Raw genomic sequence first — 20,575 nt, forward strand, 5'->3', positions numbered from 1 at the left:
ATAACTAGAGTAAAGAGGACTCTTGGTAGGCAAGGAAAATCCTTCGTCAACTGCGAGATCTGCTTCACTATCAGTTTCATAGTACATGGGGCACCTCTCGGTAGATGATGATAAGGTCTCTTCGATTAAATGATTTCATGGTGAGATGTGGGATACACATTGATTGTAACGTTCTTTAGTAAGCGATACTCCTTTGACAACGAGGATTCTTGGTAGAAGGTGTTTCTTTGGCGAAGAGGGCTCTTAGTGCAAAAGGAATGGAGAAGTCTTTTCGACAACGAGAACCCTTTGACAATGAGCTCCTTTAGAAGATGAGGTCCCTAGGACGACAAGCTGTCTTCGATTGAGATATAGATCCTTGGTGACTGAAGCTTGGACCATGAAGGCTCTTCGACTACAAGGCCTTTTGCTAGTCGAGGCTCATTGGTACACAAAGGTTCTTGAATGAAGACTCCTTAACTACAAGGTCACATGGTAGGAAAGTTGATCTAACGTAATTTAATTTTATTTTAATTTTTCTCCTACCTTGTGCCCACTTTACAAAATCTCCTATTATTCACGGAATATCATTTAAGAAACCCTGTAATACAAAAACACCATTCAGAAATCGGATGTTTTTCCCATCAGCAGGGAAACCTAACGATTGCTTTACCAATTATGTGAAAAGAGAGACCACTAGCCGCTCGTCGCATCCCGCCAGCTTCCTGTAAATGGTTTCCTCTGTAAATGAAAAGAAATTTAAACCCACAAGGTAAAAATAATACAAACAGACACACTCACACACACTCTCCCTCTCGAACTGACCCGGAAGGATCGCCGAAACGGAAAGCAAATAAAATAATTGCTCTACGAAACGAAAACCAGACTCACTCCAGAGTTGGACACCAGCAAAGCAACGAACAAAAAACAACGAAACTCAGCAGAAAATCATTCAAAGCAAGAGAAACAGAATTGATCGCCGCTACAGCAACAACAAAAAAAGGGAAGCCGGTCGGATGGTGGGCGCAATTCGATCAAGCACAAAACACAATACAAGTGTGCCTCTTTCTTTGGGAGTCGGTTTAATTAACGAATCGTTTGTAAGTTTATTTCCCAGTTGAAACTTATACTTGTTTATTGAAGCATCTCGAGTCGGCGGGGTTTCCTATTTTTTTTTCTTTTCTGTTAGGCAAACTAGACTTCCGAAAGGAAAATGGAGGAAAGAAAACTAGCCGAGTGAAGGCAGGAAAATCTCATAACCACTCCAGCCGAACAATGAGTCTCAAACAACAGCCAGCTTCAACGAGCACTCTTAAATAGCTCGCCCTTGCTACAGTCCACAGTCCTGAGTCCGGAGGGACTGTTTTGCTTTAGAAAAATAACAAAATTTCATCCTACGAAAGTGGATGAAATTTCGTAACCGTAAGCTCCACGTGCTCACGAACGCGAAAACATTTACAGCTGGAAAATGGATCATTTGGCAAATACGCTTTTTCCTGTACACGAGAGACAGAGCGAGAGAGAGAGAGAGAGAGAGAGAGAGAGAGAGCAATCGTCCGGTTTTGTTCATTGCTCAACAGCGGAATAGTTGCATTAGGAGTGTTTTTGTTTGAAATTAATGCATACTTGCCCACGCTGACCAAGAAGGGGTTGATGAATTTCTGCAATTCTTGGACTCTCGGGGCGTCTCTCGGGGCCAGAAAACCAGCTCGAAAGAGAAATTATCAAAGTCAGTAGTTGTGTCCTACACTGAGGCGGGTCGGGGCGAGTATAGTTTGCGTTTTCCATTTTTCCTCCCGTTTTCCAAACCCCTTTCCCCTCGGCCGGAATGTCGTTTGAAGTTTTGCGAAAACTTCACCGCATGCCGTTTTGCATCCCAAAACGACGACGACGACGATGACCACCACGTGAAGCGGCTCGGCCTGGCTCGGCTGTGATCTATCTCTTGTGCTTCTTTTGCTTTTCATTATTTCAACACAACCACTACTAGTTCCTCGTCAAACTTTTTGTCCTTCATCTTCCCCTGTTCCCTTCCCTTTCCATTCTACTCCCTCCTTCATCTGCTTTTTGGCACACGCCATTACGTGCTGCTGTCGTGCCCGGCGAATAATGCTGATGGTGCGGGAACAACACAGGCCCGTTGGAAAATTGCCAATCATATCTCATGACTAATAGGGTCGTCTCGCTCGTTACCGGCAAATGTACCGAGCTTGTGAGTATATATATGTGTGTGTGTGTGCGCGCTGATCATGCTGCAACACTGATATCGGACCCATTTTCCCGCTTTTTCGGAAACCCTCTCGACTCCAAACCAAGTCGCCATGATATGGGCCATGATACACATATACATATGAAGCACGTGTGCACGGGGTTTTCCACAGAAGAGGTTCCCACACGCCCATCAAACCCCCTCTTTTCCATCTGATTCAGCGTTTTGGTTCGCTTGTAATGATGATAAAATGTTTTCATTCCGAAATGCCGACTTCCGAAGAAGCCGCCACCTGCATGGGATAGTGTAACCCGGGGGGGAGAAGGTGGGCTGTATAATTGAAAGCGTACGAAAAGAGCTTTTTGAGTTATTGAATTATGGATTTGGCGTTGGGAAAATTTTAAAGTGAAATACGAAACAGGTAAACTTTGCCCTTTTATCCAAGAGGCGTGCGCGCGCTTGCGAGCCAATCATCATAACGAGCGCGTCATCGATAAGTTGTCTTGTTAAAATCCATCAACGTAATGCATCTTCCATTCCCAACTGCATCCTCGTTACTGTAACAACATTTTCAAGCCATCTCAGCCACAAAAGGTTACAGTTCACGGTACGGGAGCTTTTTTCGGTGCAATGATGCGTGTGGTTGACTCGTATCTGTGGCAATAGTAGATCGCTGCTTATTATTGCTTTGTTCCAGGGATCATACAGGACAAGGGTCTTGTCAAGAATGTGTGGGTAGTGCTGGCCAGTTGTAATCATTGAGGCTTGTTTCAACCATCAATCAAAACAATCTATCTGAACTAAGTCATTGCTTCTTAATCTTCAAAATCTAGAAGACTAGAAAAATCTAGAATCGCTAATGGATGCAAGGTCATACTGAATCCCGGTATGATACTGATAAGTCTGTTAAGAATTTCCAGCTAATCCTTTCAAATCCTTTACTTTGAGTTTGGTTATGGTCATCAATTTCGATAACTATTCTGAGAATTTAAATAACAGCCTAAGTCTTTCTTCTTGATCTTGAAAATCTTGATGAGATCGTTTGTGGATTATTCGGAAACATTGGACGCTAACAAATAAACTCCAAAACTCCAACTCCACGCTAAACTATAAGCTCAACGCTCAAGTCTACCAATTTAGGCAGGTGTTTTGGTAAGGGATGGCATGGCCGTATCAGTTACGAAAGAACAAAAACAGGGAAAATATTACTTACTTAAAGTTACTAGTTACTTAAATTTAAAGTTACTTAAATTAACTTTAAAGATTTGTTTATCGAAAAATTCCAGAGCTTCACGAGCCACCCTGCGATATTCGAAGCCCCGATGTTTTCTTTTTTTTTCAAATGAAAAATTACCTACTGTATCCTATACCCGGCTAGTTCGTACGAGTACGAGTGTGGGCCGGAAATTGGGAAAATTAAATTTTCCTGCCCTGCCTGTGTGTGAGTGCTATCCGTGTTCCGGTGGTGCTGCATAATAAACAGGAAACCGGTCGCATACGTACGTGTAAGTCGTTGGTGCAGCACTCGGCATCGGCTTTCGTTTTTTTTTCTCTCCCATGCCCAGGATGCTGGAAGTAAATTAAGTTCCCGCTAGCAATCTACTTTGAATTCAGTGGCGTATCGCTGAGCTGCTGGAAATCATATCGGATTCCGAGTCTGGTAATTAAGTATTATCATCGTTCATATTTCATGAGCATCATAATTATTACTATCCGCCACTAGTAGTCCACCGGTGGAGTACATCCTTTAGCCGTGTGTATCGCGAACCTCTGATTTGTGCCTGCGAGTGAACTATACACCCAAGAAGTTGTCCTACGTCCCATTTGGCTCTTAGATACAAGCTCTGGCAAGCATCGACCACTGTCCTTGTTTTCTTCTCATTTACGACCTTCCAGACCTTATGTCCTGTGGATGCGCAAGATACGTGGCGCGAGATATATGGCACGACAGCAACGGAAAAAACAGCAAAATGTATCACCAAACAAACAACAACATGGAGTGCTAGCATGAAATTAAAAATTAAAACGTGCAGTCCCATCCATCTTTGCGCTCGATGCATCCTGGTAGCTGGCTGTCCTTTTCCATTTCGTACACACACCGGAAATAGGTGGCAGGCAACGGCTAATAACTCGTGACTCGTGACGGCGATGGTTACAGGGTACGAAATTGACAGCGTACAGAGCATCCTCATCATGTGCCACCCAGTTTTTAGGAGGCACATGCAGGCAGGACAACAAATCAGGCATGCATCGGGGTAACACAACGTAACGCATCTACAGCACCGGGAGAGAAATAAATTAACACAAATATACAGGGCACAACAGGGTGCAAATTATGCGCCGGTAGCAGCAGCACACGACAACATCCAGCATGCTGTCAGCCCCGTTTCTAGGAAGAAGGTGGAAATAAATAATCAAAAGTGGAAACGGCAGCAGCAGAAGCTTGGCGGGCGCCGTGTGCATCTCTCTCGGGTCATTGCATCCTTTTTTATTTGCCGAAGCAGGAAAGTGTCTGTACGGCTGATTAAAATGCAAAGACCATTCGAAGAGTTAATGTTGACGGAGTGTGTGTGTGTGAGAGAGAGGGGCGATTGTGGAAGCTAGCGAAAGCCAAACCCTTTCAAATGCATCATTTTAATCGTAACCCACCAGGCGTCTCCATCGAAAACGTGCTGGAAATTAATACTGCCCTCATTGTTGTTTGTAAATGGCGTACGGAGAAGGATCATAAGCATGTTTCTTCTGGTATAAAACTAACAATATTCTACCGCTTTCAGAGTAAAATTTAATTTGAAAATCAAAAACATTGTATCATTCTCCCTAAAGCGCCGGAAATAAGTTTGCCACTCCGTCAGGATGAAAGCAAATCCCCTAACCAAAGCAGAACATTCATTCATTAAAGGATTTTATGCTCCTTTACATCGTCCATCTCCCGTGGTGTATGCAGTAAACAGGCACGCTCCCGTAAGCAAACAAAGTGTTGAAGTAATTTTAAAGCACTGTGGCTTACGAAAATGTCCCCCGCCCCATACATGCTTGCGCCTGCTAGAAGGGACTATCTGCTGCACAGCAGGATTTTCATTTCAAAGCCTTCGAAGCACCGATCGTTCGGTCTGCAAAATGTCGAAATAGCAAAACTGTCCTGCTTGCGTATGTTTGCATTCGGACTACCAGTAGTAACCCCTGTATAGCTCCCGGAATAGTGCCGGAGAGCATCTGGTTTGCTTTCCTTGGTGCAAAAAACCGATGGCTAGAAATCTTCTTTGTAGAGATGCTGTGGGAGCATAAGCAGCACATTAAAGCTTCCATTCGATGCTGCTGGTTCTCAAGGCATTGGGTTAAAAGATATGGACCGTAAACAAGGCAATGCCATGGTTTCGCATTTTTCTCTCCTCTCTTCTTCATTGCCTTCTTCTTCTCAGGCAGCAGTGAAGCGTTCCCCCTTGGGGAGCTGACAATGTGGTGATCATCATCCACCATCCTCACACAAGCCAACACAAGCTCTGGTTTTTGTGTGTAAGTGTGTGTGTGTGTGTGTGAGTGGGACGTTCAAGTGCCTGTAAAACACTCCAGTGCAACGACATCATTAGTTTTAATGCGGTTAAATGCAGCATATAAAGCGAGGCAACACAATCCCACGCGCTCAAGGTTGCACCACCCTGCACCCTGCGGTGGTCGAAGCCCATTGAGAATGGGGTTCGAGATTTACGTGACTACGATTCGAAGTGGAGAGCAAGTTGAGCCATTAACTGCAGCCACTACAATATCATCAATCAAGTCCGGGCCAAAGTCAGGTGGAGAAGTGTGCAAGAGAGATGTTTTTTTTTCCGAGAAGCAAAATCATTTGCAAAGTCCGACCGTCGGATGGTTTGGCACAGAAATGAGTATTTATTTGCTACACAATAATCACAATTATTGATCTGTCGGTGCAGCAATTAGGAGCAATTAAAACTGCTTCTTACGCCCTGTTTTCGGAGAAGAATCTATTAAAGATGAGTTGTTAATGGCTGCAATAAGCTGAAAGTAATTATCGGATAGCTTTATTGCTTCACCCCGGCGCATGCGGGAGCATTAAGCCCCTTTTAAAAAGCTTCCTTTGTCTCGAATATCTCGCGTGCGCTTTCCGTTTTCATTGCGCACCAAGCACGATAGCAATCAAATCGAATCCTATTACTCGTGTGTTTATTATGAAAAGGGTACCCCGAGCGCGTGTACGATGAGCTGCTTTGGCAATTAATTCGCTCCAATCCGATGCTCGGTCTCGGGTGCGAGCGTGTCTGAAGACGATTTACACTCGCGCCAGAAGTCAGAACGGAGAAGACGGTTCAAGAGCATTACCGTTATCGAGCAGCGAGGATAATGGCTCGGTGTAGCTTACGATTTATCCCTCGGGCGATGAGAATGTTTATCGAACCGAGTCCAAAAAGCTAAAGCTCGAGCCGTGTTCGATTGTGGGGCTGATTGATTGTTTTGCTTTCACTCTACGCTTACCGCAAACACTTCGTCGTGATCCCGTGCTGCAGAAAGCTGTTGACTGCATCCACTAGGAGTTGTGGGACTGCACTTGACCCGATTGTTGGGTTTGCGCCGATAATCATTATCGATGCAGGTAAATAAGATGCAAGATGAAACAAACATCTTGCTTACCTCTAGGTAGAATACAGAACTCTACTTGTACCTGCTGCATATTTTAATATTTTATACAACCGTTGTGTTCCACAGTAACGCAATAGACGTGCTCACAGTTCGATCCTCCTTACCTAGACATGATTATGTTTCGCGAGCCCAATTAGCGAGACCATTTTTAGCACTTTGTCACCTGCCCTTGTCGATGGCACATTAGTGCAGCGAGCAGCTGTTCGTTCGCATCCATAATCGATAATTTATCATCGTTGCACGAACACGGACCGTCGCTTCGAGCCAGTCCACCGAACGATCCAAAAACGCTAATGGTGATGCGGACCGGATCGTCCCGTAAGAACCAACTAACGACGATATTGAGTGTTTACGGACATGTTTCCTAGATGCTTATGGGATTTTTTGTCCATTTTTCCGTCCTCCAAAAGGATCTTCTCCCATTACGCTGTATCCATTTCCGATCTTTTCCGCTTGATGAGTGTTTGAGCTTTTGCTAAGTTTGCAGCTGAAAAGGCTATTAATAATAATGAAGAAAGTATTAAGCTTCGCCGCCCGTACTGCTAGCGCCCAGCAGCGGCCAAGCAAAACAATGAGACTCGGGAGGAGAAATATAAGCGAGAAGGGTTATGCAGCTACCTTTGCCTACTTACATTCTCTTCTTCACTACAACCGGGTACCGGGAGGTAAAAGTGTTTACTTTTACCAAGAAATGTATTTGCTTTACAGTTTTTCTTCCGTTGAGCGACTCGAGTGCCATCGCGGCAACTCCCCTAACCCCAGTTGGACGCACTCGAAATAAGCTGCTTAAAGATGGTGCACATCATTCGGGCACTCATCATCTCAAATTCGTTCCGGCAACGGCGGTATCTCGATCATCCTTTCCGGCGGTGGGGTTGGGCAGCCGGGAAAACTTTGAATAAATTTTAAATTTTCTGATCGGAGTTAATAGACTTGAACTGGAATTGGGCTTGTCAGAGCGGTGGGCATCATCGGAGTGGAGCCGCCGGACCGAAACTTGGTGGTGGTGGTGGTGATGGAGTGTTCCTCAACAAAGTTCGACTCACGGAGTTTTGAGTTGTGTTTCCAATTGTGCACAAACTAGAGGCCCGCTAACAGCACCGCGTTAGCTTTATTATCATATTTGCTAGCAAACAATCAGCCACGGGAGACGACAGTTTGCTAATTTTCAGCCCACCGCTTCCCTGTCCCACCGTCTTGTCCGTCTCGCGCCTTAAGCCAGCTCTAAACGCTTTTACCTGGGTAAATGAATAACTTTGCAAGACGTCGAAAAGTCACAAAAAGTGTTTTCCTTTCTCGGGGCTCGCTTCTTCGCTCAACCGGATAGTGACTTCCGTCGCGGGAACCGGATACTTTTATATCCAACCGCATTCGATGGAGACGCCCGGTACTTTGTGGGGAAAAAAACATCCTGTCTCCCGAAGGAGACGCCCAGTACTTTATGGGCTAAAAAGGTGGCTCGAGATGGAGACGCCTGGTGCTTCGTGAAGTATTTCGTGCAAATGGGGATCGCCTAATTAATTGTCGCCCCGTGGGCACGTGTTGTGGACGATCGGTCGATAAGCTATGATGTGCAGCGAAACCGGATGATGAAATATTTATTTATCAGTCAACCGGAAGGGAGACGCTGAAACCCTGCCATTTTATTACTAAATCACGTGCAAAAAGACGCTAATGGAGAGTCTTTCAAAGTTTAGTAATTTAACTATGAACTTACTAAATGTGAACGTTTGTGCAAATTTTGTGCATTTATTCCTGGAATTGATAGTTGCTTGGCTTGAGATTGAAGGTAACGATGAAAAGCGCTAGCGTCTAACGGGAAGCGTCGAGAGAGAACAAGCGTTCGTGATCGGTCCACCAGTTTTTTGGCATACATTTGCATAAGTTTGCGAACAAGCGGAGTAATTTTATGCACCCTTCTTGCGTTCCGAGCTCTCCTCCTATGTTGAAGGCTTCTTTTACAGTTCACTCCAGAGCTCGGTGGGTGAGAATTTGTGAGCAATCGACCAGCGCAAAGTAAACTTTAACGACTTTTCAGTACAACGCTCATAAACGATCGATGTTTGCCACTGTGTGTGTCTGTGTGTACACTAATGGGAAAATGCTAATTTCGATCCGAGACAGTTCCTATCGCTTCCAATTCGATGCAGTCATCACAGACAGGTAGTTTCGTTGCGTGCTTTATTGCTTGTGCTGATATTGCGCCGTCCTGCGTTATCTGTTGCACGCCGTCGATCTGACTTCCGTCCTGCGTTTCTTCACGCACACAAACCACACTCGCTGATTGTTTGGTAGTAATCAATCAAGCGTTTCAGATCCAAATCTCATCATCATCGAAACCTTCCGCTTCGGTCCGCCGTTTGCGTCGTCTGCTAGCTTCCTAGAGGCTAAATCATGCGGTTGCTGGCCCGGCTTCCTTGGACACACCCCTCGATGACGAATATTTATTCAATGTCATGCTCGTAATGACTTCGGGTACAAAATTGTTTGCACAATTCGATCCTAGGCGGGACGGGCCCGGGCGGGCTGTGGCCGAGAGACGAGAAGAACAAATTTGCAAATTCTCTTGTTCGTGACTTCAATTTGTTACGGGACGGCCACGGTGATATCTCTCATCCATCATCGGCTGGCGAAAGGACACTGATGATGGGCAATTGACAAAATAATCATCGTTCGTGGTAGCATAATTTAAGACGCAACTTGTTTCCGATCAATTTGTTTCCGATCGAGCAAGACTGTAACTAGTAATATTAATAAATTGTCTACAGCCTAAATCACTTTCAATATAAAGTCCAATTAACTTAATTTTAAACCTCGTTGCTCTCTTTTATCTCTTATCTCTGCAGGTCTACCACACGCTATGCCGACCTAGAGAAACCCAAGAAGAAAAAGACACTCAGTTCCACGAGTTTAGTTTCGATACCCAACACCATAAAGTTAAGCATGTTAAATAGCGGTTTGCTGTCACTAGGTAAGTGCCCTTCCCAGAATAATCTCTTATTCTTCTACTTTCTTCTCACAAATTTGACACATTCCTTGCTGTTCAATAGCTAGCCTTAATGAGCCAAGGCAACAAAAAAGACTGAAGCCATCTGTGCTCACGAATCCGTAACGATAATGTAATGAACGACCCTCAGCGTCTAGCGGAACTACCCAGAACTTATTTAGTCATGGTGGCCAAATGATGAAGGGTTAATAAAAAAAGGTTCACAGTTTTCTGCACTTCAAAAGTAATCTCAATCCAATTAATAATGGTCGCCTTACTTTATGAGCAACTTGCAGAAGCCCCCCAAACCAGCAAGTCGTACGATTCTTTGCCCATAGTGTGGTTGCAAGGAAAAATGTGATAGTTCAACGCAAAATGGGTGTATAGAAAGAGGAGCGAGAAAAAAAAGGGCACATAATCGCCCACTTTTAACGTCGTACATTAACGATGCCATTCTTCTTTCGCGAGTTGCGCCTCGAGTGAATGCAATAGACAAAAAAGGGCAGGCAACGGGAATGTGTCGCAATGGGGAAAAAGTTCCCTAGTAGCTTTAGTAATCTAATTTTACCATCACCATTCTCGAGGTTTTTAACTCTCTTCCCGTTTGTTTCTTTGTTTGTTTGTTTCTGCCATTCTTTGCAGATAAAGTAAAACTATCCGCACGAGGTAAGTGTTACGCAGTGGCTTAATCCGAAGCTCGCGAAAATCATTAACAGATACATCCGACGGAATCGTTTATGTGATTTTCTCTCCTTCTCTCTCTCTCTTTCACACACACACACGCGCGTTATTGCTTTGCAGATGAAAAGAACCCACTGTCGCAGACGATGCCCGACAAACCGACCGAACTGCGACACTTTGCGAAGCTGTGCGAGCAGCGGCGCAAGTTTCCGATACTGTACAAGCTCGAATTCCAGACGGCTGTGAAGGTTGAAACCAACTCGTGCAAGCACGCCCTGCGCAAAGCCAATGCACTCAAGAACCAGAACCCCAAATGCATTCCATACGATTACAATAGGGTTGTATTAGACAAGTACGACAACACACCGGACTCGGACTACATCAATGCGTCGTACGTGGATGTAAGCACGCATACATCAATCGTTTTCTATTCGATTTCTCTCCACACGGTTATACTTATTGTGGATTTTCCCCATTTTCATTAAACAGAGTTTACTTAAGCCAAACGCGTATATCGTAACGCAGGGACCAACGGAGGACACGGTGCTAGATTTTTGGAGGATGGTTTGGCAAGAGAACTGTAGCGCTATTGTGATGCTAACGAAGACGTTCGACTTTACTAAGGTAAGTGAAACGGCCAATAACAATATCTTTGATATTGCTCCAAAACCTATCTATTACACGGCAAAATACAGCGACAAGTTCTATGAGTGCTCTTTGAGGGTTTGTTGAAGGAATTTGCTTCATTTGCCTTGTTTATTACAGCGATTCTTTTTCAGGTATAAAATTATTCACTTTGAAGCGTCATCAGCTTCAGGCACAGTGACATCGACTTCTCCTTTCTTTTAGGTTGTACATGCTATTTTTGGCTTACTAGACTAATTCATACCACTTAGTTGAATAGACAGTCCTCACTAGGGGGATCCGGATGGAAGGATCCTACCGTGTGAAAACCTCTGCAACTGTCACCTCTACCAGCGGGCCATAGTAGAAGGCATTAGAAGTCCGACGATTGAGAGCCATCTAGGCTCTCGAGGCGATTGAGAGTCTAGGAGCTCAATTTTACGATCATTCTAGCGAACGCATCAACGTCATCTTTCCAGTTTGGGCCTAGAGTAATTTACTAAATTTGTGGTCCGGTGCCATTGTAATGACATGACTAGCCCACCAAACCCTTGCGAGTCTTATTCACTGTGCAATATTGAAGTCGTTGTACAGTTCATAAGCAAATACTGGGTCAAAAAATCTTCCGAGCACCTTCCGCCCGAATGTGCCTTGGAGTATCGTGTCAAACCTTGACAGAGTTCATATATCTGAGGATTATTTAAATGTGCTACACAGCCCTATACGTATCTCAATATCTACATCTGTCAATTGCAATCACAGCTAGGTGAAGCTTTGGTCATACCATTATGATTTTGCCCTTTTTCTTCAATTTACAGATAAACTTTTGTTACTTAAAAGAACCTCAACGGAGATGGACCTCACTGAAACTTACCGTTTTTCTATCTCTTGAAGCTTCTCTTTTAGTCCCACAAAAAACGAACAGTCTTCTCATATGAAGTTATATTAAGGACCGTATAATCCCATCCCATATGTCATCGCATTACTTGCACCAAATCTTTTCAACCATAAACGTGACACCGTGATGCGTTTTCAGACACGACAGCAGCAAGAAAAAAAACAACTGCCGCAATCCACGTCCGTGATTTAGTCACAAAAATGCAAATATAAAGCTGCCCATTACCGTTCTACCGATGTCGCTTTGACCGGGAGGTCTGGTTCGGCAGCAAGAAACACCCTCTTCACACGATTTTATTGCTCGCGCTTGGTAAGAGTTGCGCCCAGAAAAAAAGCAAAAGGGATTCGGAGGAAAAGAAGTTAATTCGATAAATTCACTCCACCGTTTTCCACTGCAAACGATCTACGGTGGGCGAGCGCGCACTCAAACAAATGGTGCCCGCAGCGCAACTTTTTAAATTGCAATCCATCGTCAATCATTTCGTGGATTTAGCGAGAGAGTGAGAGAGAGAGAGAGAGAGCGAGTCGTAGCGGGACGCTTTTCGCGCCCCGTGCCGTGATCCTTTTTGCGACACACTTCATCGCTCTGAGTATTTGGAAATGGTTGATGCTGCCATCGAAAGGCCATGTTTCGCATCCCGCAGAAGATCCTCGGGTATTGGTTTTTACCTCCAATTTTTCTAGCACCATTTTGGAGCGTGTGTGCGTGTTGGTGCTTTTGTCTTACTTCGCCTCTTACTTCCGAGTAAATGAACGTGCTTTTACCACAAGTTTACCCGAACCAGACGAAACAACTGTGCAAATTCATTCAACCACCTGGGGAAACAATATTTTTCCTTCCTTTTCTCACCGATTTTTGCAAACCGATAAACCGATTTTTGCAAACGTGTATTTTATGGGCACAAAAATCGTTCTCAGGTTAGCGAAAATGCTTCTCTTTGTGCTATCGATTTCATAGACCACCAATGGAGGGATACGGTATAAATTTAAGCTAAATAAAAAATTAGGGAAAAGAAATCCATCCAGGCACATGTTTACCATCCGAGGCTATTATTTTATGTCCCGAGACATTCCGTTTTCCATTACCGTGTCATCCGGCGGGCGGATCAAAAAGCGTTGCGGCGTTTGCTTTCCGCGAGCTTTTCTTTACACCTCTGTTTTCCCGGCGATCATTTGAATGGTGAATTTCGGCAGCGGGTATTTACACTTTTCCCTCCGGTGGTGTGATTTTACGGTAACGGTAACGCTCTTGCTCCCACGAAGCAAGGAGGTACTGAGCGTGAAAAACCTCCGCACGATGATGATTGAGCTGATTTGAAAGGGCGAGGAAAAACTTGCCAACCTGGCACAATTTTCTAAGCTCTTTTAAAAGGATTACAATAAAAAACCTCCATGGAAGGAACATTTTTGCCTTTTGCTGACAAATCAATAAAGGATCAAGAATTGATTGATAATAGCGAGCAAGGCAGCCTTTCGTAGAATGAAATCTGTTGTTGTACTAAAAAGCATTTTCTTTGTACTAAAAAGCCGGTCCCATCAAATCAACACGGTACTATAATTCCTTCGCTTTAATGAACTTTCTCGACGTCACGAGCGGAGTCAACAGTTTCCCCACCATTAGCTCAATGTCTCAGCGATGGTCCAACCGACGGCGCCTTTCCACCCTAATGCGATTATTGTGTAAATTAATGTATTCATCTTCGTATTTGTACATCGGCGAGTCGAAATCGTTTTTCCATCGATCGATCGAGCTTTTCATGCGCCGCTAGCGTGTCCATTCCCCCCCCCCCTCCTATCGCTCTCAAAACCTGGTAATGATTGGCCGCTAACAAGTGCCTACTTTTATTTACTGATAAAAACACCACCCATTTTCCCTCCTCCGTTTTCCACGCCATGACTAGCGGTTGGGGTTTTTGCTATAAACGCCTAAGGTTCTGGTGGATAAATATGGTTTGACAGGGACAGCCGCCTTGTCCTTTACTATCTATCTTCTTCTCTTTCGCTCTCTTTCGTTCTCCCTTGTATGTGCAGTAGAAAATATAATTTCCACGCGAACAAAACTTTCCATTCAATTTCCATTAAATCCACCATAATTCAGGCTGCAACTGCGTCTGCTGTGAGCAGTTTTAGCCATGCTTTTTTTCTGTCTGTTTCTTTTACCTTCCGTTCATTGCTTACTTCCGCAGGTTTTTCTAACACATTTACCTCGTTTCTGTAAACTGTTATTCCATTACAGTTCTCTTCTGTTCTGTTTTGTTTCGGTGGATCGTTCGGTATCGTTTGCTTTAGGAAACCCCAAGCGAACCTATTCTACTTCCGGGTTTTTTTTTCCCCGTGCGTTCGTGACTAGACACTATTTGTTGTGGTGGAAAACTGCACACAACTGAGTTTGATTACTTGCATTAGAAGTTTTTCTTTCCTTTTTTCTGGATTGGAAGAGAGCGCAAAAAACTCCATTAAACCACATTACACGACACCATCGCCCAGTTTTGGCGATGTGTAAGTTTATCTTTTAACCCGCGGGTCGCCCGGTCTGGTCCGAAGTAGCGCTACCTTCCGCTAACGAGCATCATCAGAATCACCCATAATCATCGTAATAATCAATGTACAAAACATTCCCTCATCACTTTCACGTCCCACGCACTTAAATACAAAGCGGGGTTTCCAAATATGCTAAAGTGGACAAAGTAGCGGAAGAAAGTTTTGGGCGAGAAAAAGATCTTCTAAAGCTCAGCTTCTAGGAAGGGAGATGTATATGGTTGATAAATAGCTATCTTCCTTGGTAAACACGAAGCAAATAAATAACAATGATGGGAAAAAACTCATAAAAAATCCAAATAATTAATAAAATGGATACATTGAACCTATTTTTTCTTCTCACGATTTTCTAGGTTATGTGTGTTCAGTACTGGCCACCGAACAAAGAGAAGGAGGAAATCTATGGCGACATGCACATCACGATACAGTCCGAGGAAGAGCTAGCCAATTTTCACATAAGAACGTTTAGGCTGTTTAAACTCAATAAAGATAACGTAAGTAACGGCCGGGCCCAGAGCCTGGGCACACACCCTTCAAACTCTTTCCTTTGATCTTAATTAACGTCGAAATCGCACACTCGACACTTCCTTCCAAAAAAGTATTCCAGTCTGGTTCGCATTTAAAATGGCCGCCTGTTTTTAATGTTGTTGGGCCCTTGCAAAGATAAACAAACTTGCAGACTCCTTCTCGGGTGGTCTTGGCATAAGCGAACGCGACGACATATTTAAGCTGCCTGTACATGTGTAGGCATCGTGCAGCTGGTCCACGGTACGGTGGATAACTGGCTGGTAACCAACTCGTACACGTGTTCCAAACGTCACTGCACGTGCTTTCTACATGTGTGTGTGTGTGTGCGGCGTGGCAATGTGTATGGTGCACATTTTATTTTACACGTTTCGCTCATTAACCGTGAGATGAATGGGACAATTACACTAAGCAATGTTTACTTTCTACTTCTACTACACGACGGCACCGGTGGCCATGTTCGGCGTCCAACGTCTGCCAAAACTCGTCCCGCAATCGCCTGCGGGCGGTCCAGCTTTTACCGGTGACGTGTACCCCACCCCATCCGTATACAACACCGGGAAAATGTGCATTTTCTAGCAGCTTTTCCCTTCCTCTCCCTCATCCTTTTCCACCCCTCTATACATGTGTTTTGTTTTATGGGCCCGCTCGGGACACTTTTCCCTGCCCGAAGCCGTTTTTTCCACCGCGCAACTCATTTTCTTTCTTGTCGTTTTTGTCTTCTTCTTCCGGTTCCTCGTCGTGCTTACAGGTAGTTGCCGAGGAGCGATTTTTACTACAGTTTCACTACACCGAATGGCATTCACATACCTGCCCTTTTTCCAATGCAATTCTCGAGTTCCGCCGGCGGGTGCGGGCCGTCGTGGGGACAATCATCAAAGCGAACAGCAGGATTGGTCCGATGCTGGTACACTGCAAGTAAGTAGTAGCCCGTGCTTTGCTGTTGTTGGTTGAAAAGTTTCTCGAAACGTGTGAGATTGATAGTTAGTAAATTGAAATAAAATATATAAACATTAACAAATTGAAGAATCGCGAGAGTTGATTCAACATTTTACTGCACAGTGCTATAAAAAGCTTAGTGCAATGCAAAACCGTTCATCCGTGCCCGTTTTATCCGGGGTGTTGATTTATCCGGTTTACTTTGAGATGACAGTTTTGCAATATGTTTTCCATTAAATTTTATGCTTAAGTTAGCCTCAAAGGAAATAAAACAAATTTAAAAAAAATACACAAATTCCATGACCTGATCATCAAGGCCATAAAAGATTCCAGATGAACATCCCAATTTAAAGGCTTCGCATTGAACTTTAATTTAAATTTAGCCACATTTCTAGATAAAAGTCTAACCCAACAAACCTTAATTACATTTTTACAGTGAGAAATCCAAAAATTCCTGCCAAAAAGTAGTTCTAATTCAATAAAGTGTTCAATTGTGCTATAAAATAGTGATTAAGATTGGTGGTTAGTTAACCGTTTTCAAAGCTAAATATTGTGGAAGCTTGTTGGATAAAAAATTGCTTGATTTTATTCATCAGAACAATTTTTTTAAATAAATGAGTGATTTAACGCGCTATAAAAGCTCAAGATATTTTGAACTGTTTAAACCGAAATTATGACAACCCATTATTCCACTCTTCCGATAAACAATTCAATCATCCTCTCATCACCGGCTAGATAGTTGACAGAATCAGCTGAACGAGATATATTTACGTCGTTTCTCTTCCGTGTCTTTGGCTTGTTCGCACTTTATGGCTCATCGCATAAACATATTTATTTCTCCTCTTTTCTTGCAGTGACGGTGGTGGCCGATCGGGCGTATACCTAGCCATCGACGCGAACATGGAGCTGGCCGAGGAGGAAGACTCGTTTCACGTGTTCGGCTACCTGAAGAAGCTACGCCAGTCGCGGAAAGGCCTTATAGAAAACGTGGTAAGTAGGTGGCTGGGTCGCGGTCCGTTATGTACACAAACACACACACACATAAGCCTTCTGTCCTTTCGGTGGAAAACAACAAGCGAACAACGCTTATTTCCGGACTCCGGATTTTCCGTCTACTGAGACGTGGTTGTTTTTCGCATTGCTTTTCATTTAAGTATGCTAATGAAAGTGCAGTTTTGTGTCGTCCGGCCGGCCCGAAAACAAATCAATTAAATTTTGTTTTCCATCTGACATTTCAATACTTTGACCCTTTGGTTCCGTTTCGGTGTGGGATGCAGTGACCTTTCCAGCTGTTTTCTGTTTAAATATTTCATTTATCACTTTTCCGCTCGATCGCGCTCGTCCGTCCATTCGTCGGGGTGGACAGTGGGGTGGACAACAATTCAATTACTGCAACTGCAACCGGTCGCATTCTATTTTTGCCTTTTTACTTCCACCGCTATTACTGAAATTTATTCCATTCATTTTATTCGTTTGCGATGGCACTGATGGCGGTATTGCTTCCGCTCGGTTAGGCTGTTTGGCGAGAAGCGTCGCGTTCATTTTGCTCGCATTGATTGGGATTGAGTGATCGCAATAAAATAAAAAAAGATGACCGAGGAAAAAGTTCAAATGGTAATATTCTGTCTCTCGAGAGGCAAATTGATGGCGTAGGTAAATTGGATTGATTTACATTGATAGTTGCTGCAGTCCGATGGCAGATTTGAGTTCGTTTAATATCAATTTGATATAAATTTTCGACGAAACATTGGAGTTGGATTTTCTCGCCGTACATAGAAAATCCTAGACATGCTTATAAATAATTCGTCAAGATGTATATGAATGGACTAGATTTTATGCAAATAATGTTCCACTTTAAACACATTTAAATGCCAAAAACGTTTACCACGCTCAGCTACTTGGGAAGGCAAAAATCACTCCTTCTTCGTATGCAAAACCCCCGCAAAACACTCCCATGCGGTCGATAACAGCTCCCGCAACATCTCTCTCCCTATCCACCAGGACCAATACAAATTCGTATACGACACGCTGGAGGAGTTCATTATCTGCGGCAATTCGTGGTTTCCGGTGAAGGAGCTGTCGCAGCGATTGAAGGAGAAAAGCCTCAAGGATCCGCTTACCAAGATGAACTCGTACCAGCGCGAGTACGCCCAGATCTGCAAGCAGACGCCCCGGTTCACCATCGGCGACTGTGCCGGTGGCCATCGGGGTGACAATCGGGAAAAGAACCGCGACGTCCTTTGCGTGCCACGTAAGTACAGTACCAGCGGCAAATGCTTAATTCAATTATCAACAAATGACACAATCCTCGGTAACAGAACCTGGTGATGCTAATGATTTCCCGCTCTTTCTCTCGCCCCTCTCCTTTTCATTGTCTTGTACTGTGCTGGTGAATGGTCCCTGGGTGCCACGTGGTCGTTCTAAAATTGCCACCATCTTTGCGGACGACTTGGGGCTGAAAAATCCGACACACAAAAACAGCTGACAACTTCCGTCCTTACCTTAGCTCGTTTCAGGGAAATTCATTTACCGACTACATTAACGCCGTGTTCGTTGACGTAAGTACGGCACACGCGAGAAAAGCCACCATCTTTCGACACGTTCCAATTTCCATTCTTACCCTCGGTACCCCCATCCTTTCACCGCACGTTGGGCTTTGCCTAAATATATTACATACATTTATGCATCCTCCACCTCCAGGGCTACACGAAACCGCGCGAGTACATCGTCACGGAATGGCCCCTCCAGAAGACGTGCGGTGAATTCTGGTCCCTCGTTTACGATCACGAATGTGCTGCCGTCGTCGTGCTCTGCCAACCGCCACACAACTCGGTAAGAAGCCTTCCCATTTTATTAGAAGCCTCCTTGGCTTATACTCATGCTCTGCTCACCTTTCTCAGCAACAATATCCCGCCTTCTGGCCCGAGGGTCGCCACTCGAAAAAGTACGGACCGGTCTTTACCATCGATCACATCTCGCACCAGCACTATTCCAACATCAAGTCCTGGATCTTCCGGATCAACAAGAAGGTCATCTCGCTGACCGAGCTGATGGCGGGCGTTAAAGCGCCACCGAGAACGGTTCAACTCTTCCAGCTAACCTGCTGGCCGATGGGCCACAAGGTACGATTATTGCACCATTCAATGGTGGCCCCCTCTATTACAGCACTGCGCGAACCGATAATAATCTAAAACCCGGGGGTTCTCGCCACCATTTTTAACAGGTACCAACGTCGACGAACTCGCTGGTCGAGCTGATGAATATGGTCGAACGTTGGAGACAAAAAACGGACTACGGTCCCGTCTGCGTTGTGTCACCGTAAGTAACAAACTAGTCCCCGCCAGCCCCACCCAACATACCTTCGATTGATTTTTTTTGTTATCGGGAAACCGTCTGTCTACACTGAAATGGGGCTTTTAATTAAAACCTTTTGGTTTCCGTAAGCCCCCATCTTCCCGCACCAACAATGGCAGTGGACAAAACTATCGCCCTCCTCGTTGTTTTTTATTCTGTCGCCATTTTGTGACCACCTTTTTATAGAGACTGAGTTTTAGTAGTGATAGGTACTTCATGATAAAAGGGACACAAGCGATGGCCGCAGGTAGTGAATTAATTGAAATCGATTGTTTTTTCCAAGGTACGGTCGGGTATTTTACCGTCCAAAAAAAAATATCTTTACTCGATAGAAGTTTTGCTACGTTAACGTGTATGAGGTAGGGCGAAAACCATTACACAAACGAAGCGGGGTTTCATTGTGATTACTAACAGCACAATGAGGTTGTGTGTTTTGGGGGAAAACCAATCAATATTAGCGTCAAACTTTTATTGTAAAGTTAGAAGTTTTCAGGACTGTCAATTCCCAAGCTGCGCGGATGTTGCGGCCCAGGGAAATCCTCCGTTATTGAATTTAGTTGGTAGCTTTAATAACTTCAAATCATTCTCTTCCAGTGATGGCCGCAGCCGTGCCGGTGTGTACTGTGCTGCCAATGCCTGTATAGAGCAGGTCATCCAGCATGGCGAGGTGGACGTGTTTCAGGCTGTGAAAACTGTGCGAAGGCATCGACCGCAACTCGTAGATAACATGGTAAATTAGTACATTTCTAATGCTCTTCTAGCTTGTTCTAATATTTCTCGTCCATCTCTTCACAGACTGAATACAAGTACTGCTACGATCTGGTGCTGCACTACGTGTTGCACTATTTGAATAAAGACTTGAAAGAAAAGAAGTGAGAAAGCGATTTACACGATGATCTGTGGTGAGTTGCATAGTTCAATATACTTCCACGCGCCAGTTATTCTAATAACCAACCCCCCATTCCTCCCCATCCGCAGGTTTATTGAATTTGGACGAGGGAAAAGCATCCCGCTTACGCCCGAGTACTCAAATTCCGAACTCTCCAAAGAACTATCGAACGCAGGTCGTGTAATCGTGGAAAAGAACATCAGAAAGCTACAGAAGGGAGAGTCCTACGATCACTGTCAATCGTTTGACGACAAAAAGTTTGTAATCGACAAGAACGGACGCATTTGTGAGCGGAAGA

The 20,575-nt window shown here is 44.3% G+C and overlaps 1 protein-coding gene across 1 annotated transcript in view; it reads left to right on the forward strand.

Annotated features, from left to right (window-relative positions):
- The window catches only part of LOC118513778 (receptor-type tyrosine-protein phosphatase mu), an 87,108-nt gene extending 66,603 nt beyond the window's left edge, over positions 1–20,505 (forward strand). The window contains exons 4-18 of the mRNA XM_036059956.1: positions 9,691–9,815; positions 10,473–10,496; positions 10,632–10,912; positions 11,001–11,135; positions 14,924–15,064; positions 15,847–16,013; positions 16,889–17,024; positions 18,036–18,285; positions 18,516–18,592; positions 18,735–18,866; positions 18,935–19,156; positions 19,258–19,352; positions 19,983–20,118; positions 20,184–20,290; positions 20,367–20,505. Of these exons, the coding sequence (XP_035915849.1) occupies positions 9,691–9,815; positions 10,473–10,496; positions 10,632–10,912; positions 11,001–11,135; positions 14,924–15,064; positions 15,847–16,013; positions 16,889–17,024; positions 18,036–18,285; positions 18,516–18,592; positions 18,735–18,866; positions 18,935–19,156; positions 19,258–19,352; positions 19,983–20,118; positions 20,184–20,264 (2,002 nt within the window). The 3' untranslated portion in view covers positions 20,265–20,290; positions 20,367–20,505. The remainder of the gene's footprint in view (positions 1–9,690; positions 9,816–10,472; positions 10,497–10,631; positions 10,913–11,000; positions 11,136–14,923; positions 15,065–15,846; positions 16,014–16,888; positions 17,025–18,035; positions 18,286–18,515; positions 18,593–18,734; positions 18,867–18,934; positions 19,157–19,257; positions 19,353–19,982; positions 20,119–20,183; positions 20,291–20,366) is intronic.
- The last annotated feature ends 70 nt before the right edge of the window (positions 20,506–20,575 follow it).

Source organism: Anopheles stephensi, chromosome 3 (assembly GCF_013141755.1).
Source record: "Anopheles stephensi strain Indian chromosome 3, UCI_ANSTEP_V1.0, whole genome shotgun sequence".
Classification (NCBI taxonomy): domain Eukaryota; kingdom Metazoa; phylum Arthropoda; class Insecta; order Diptera; family Culicidae; genus Anopheles; species Anopheles stephensi.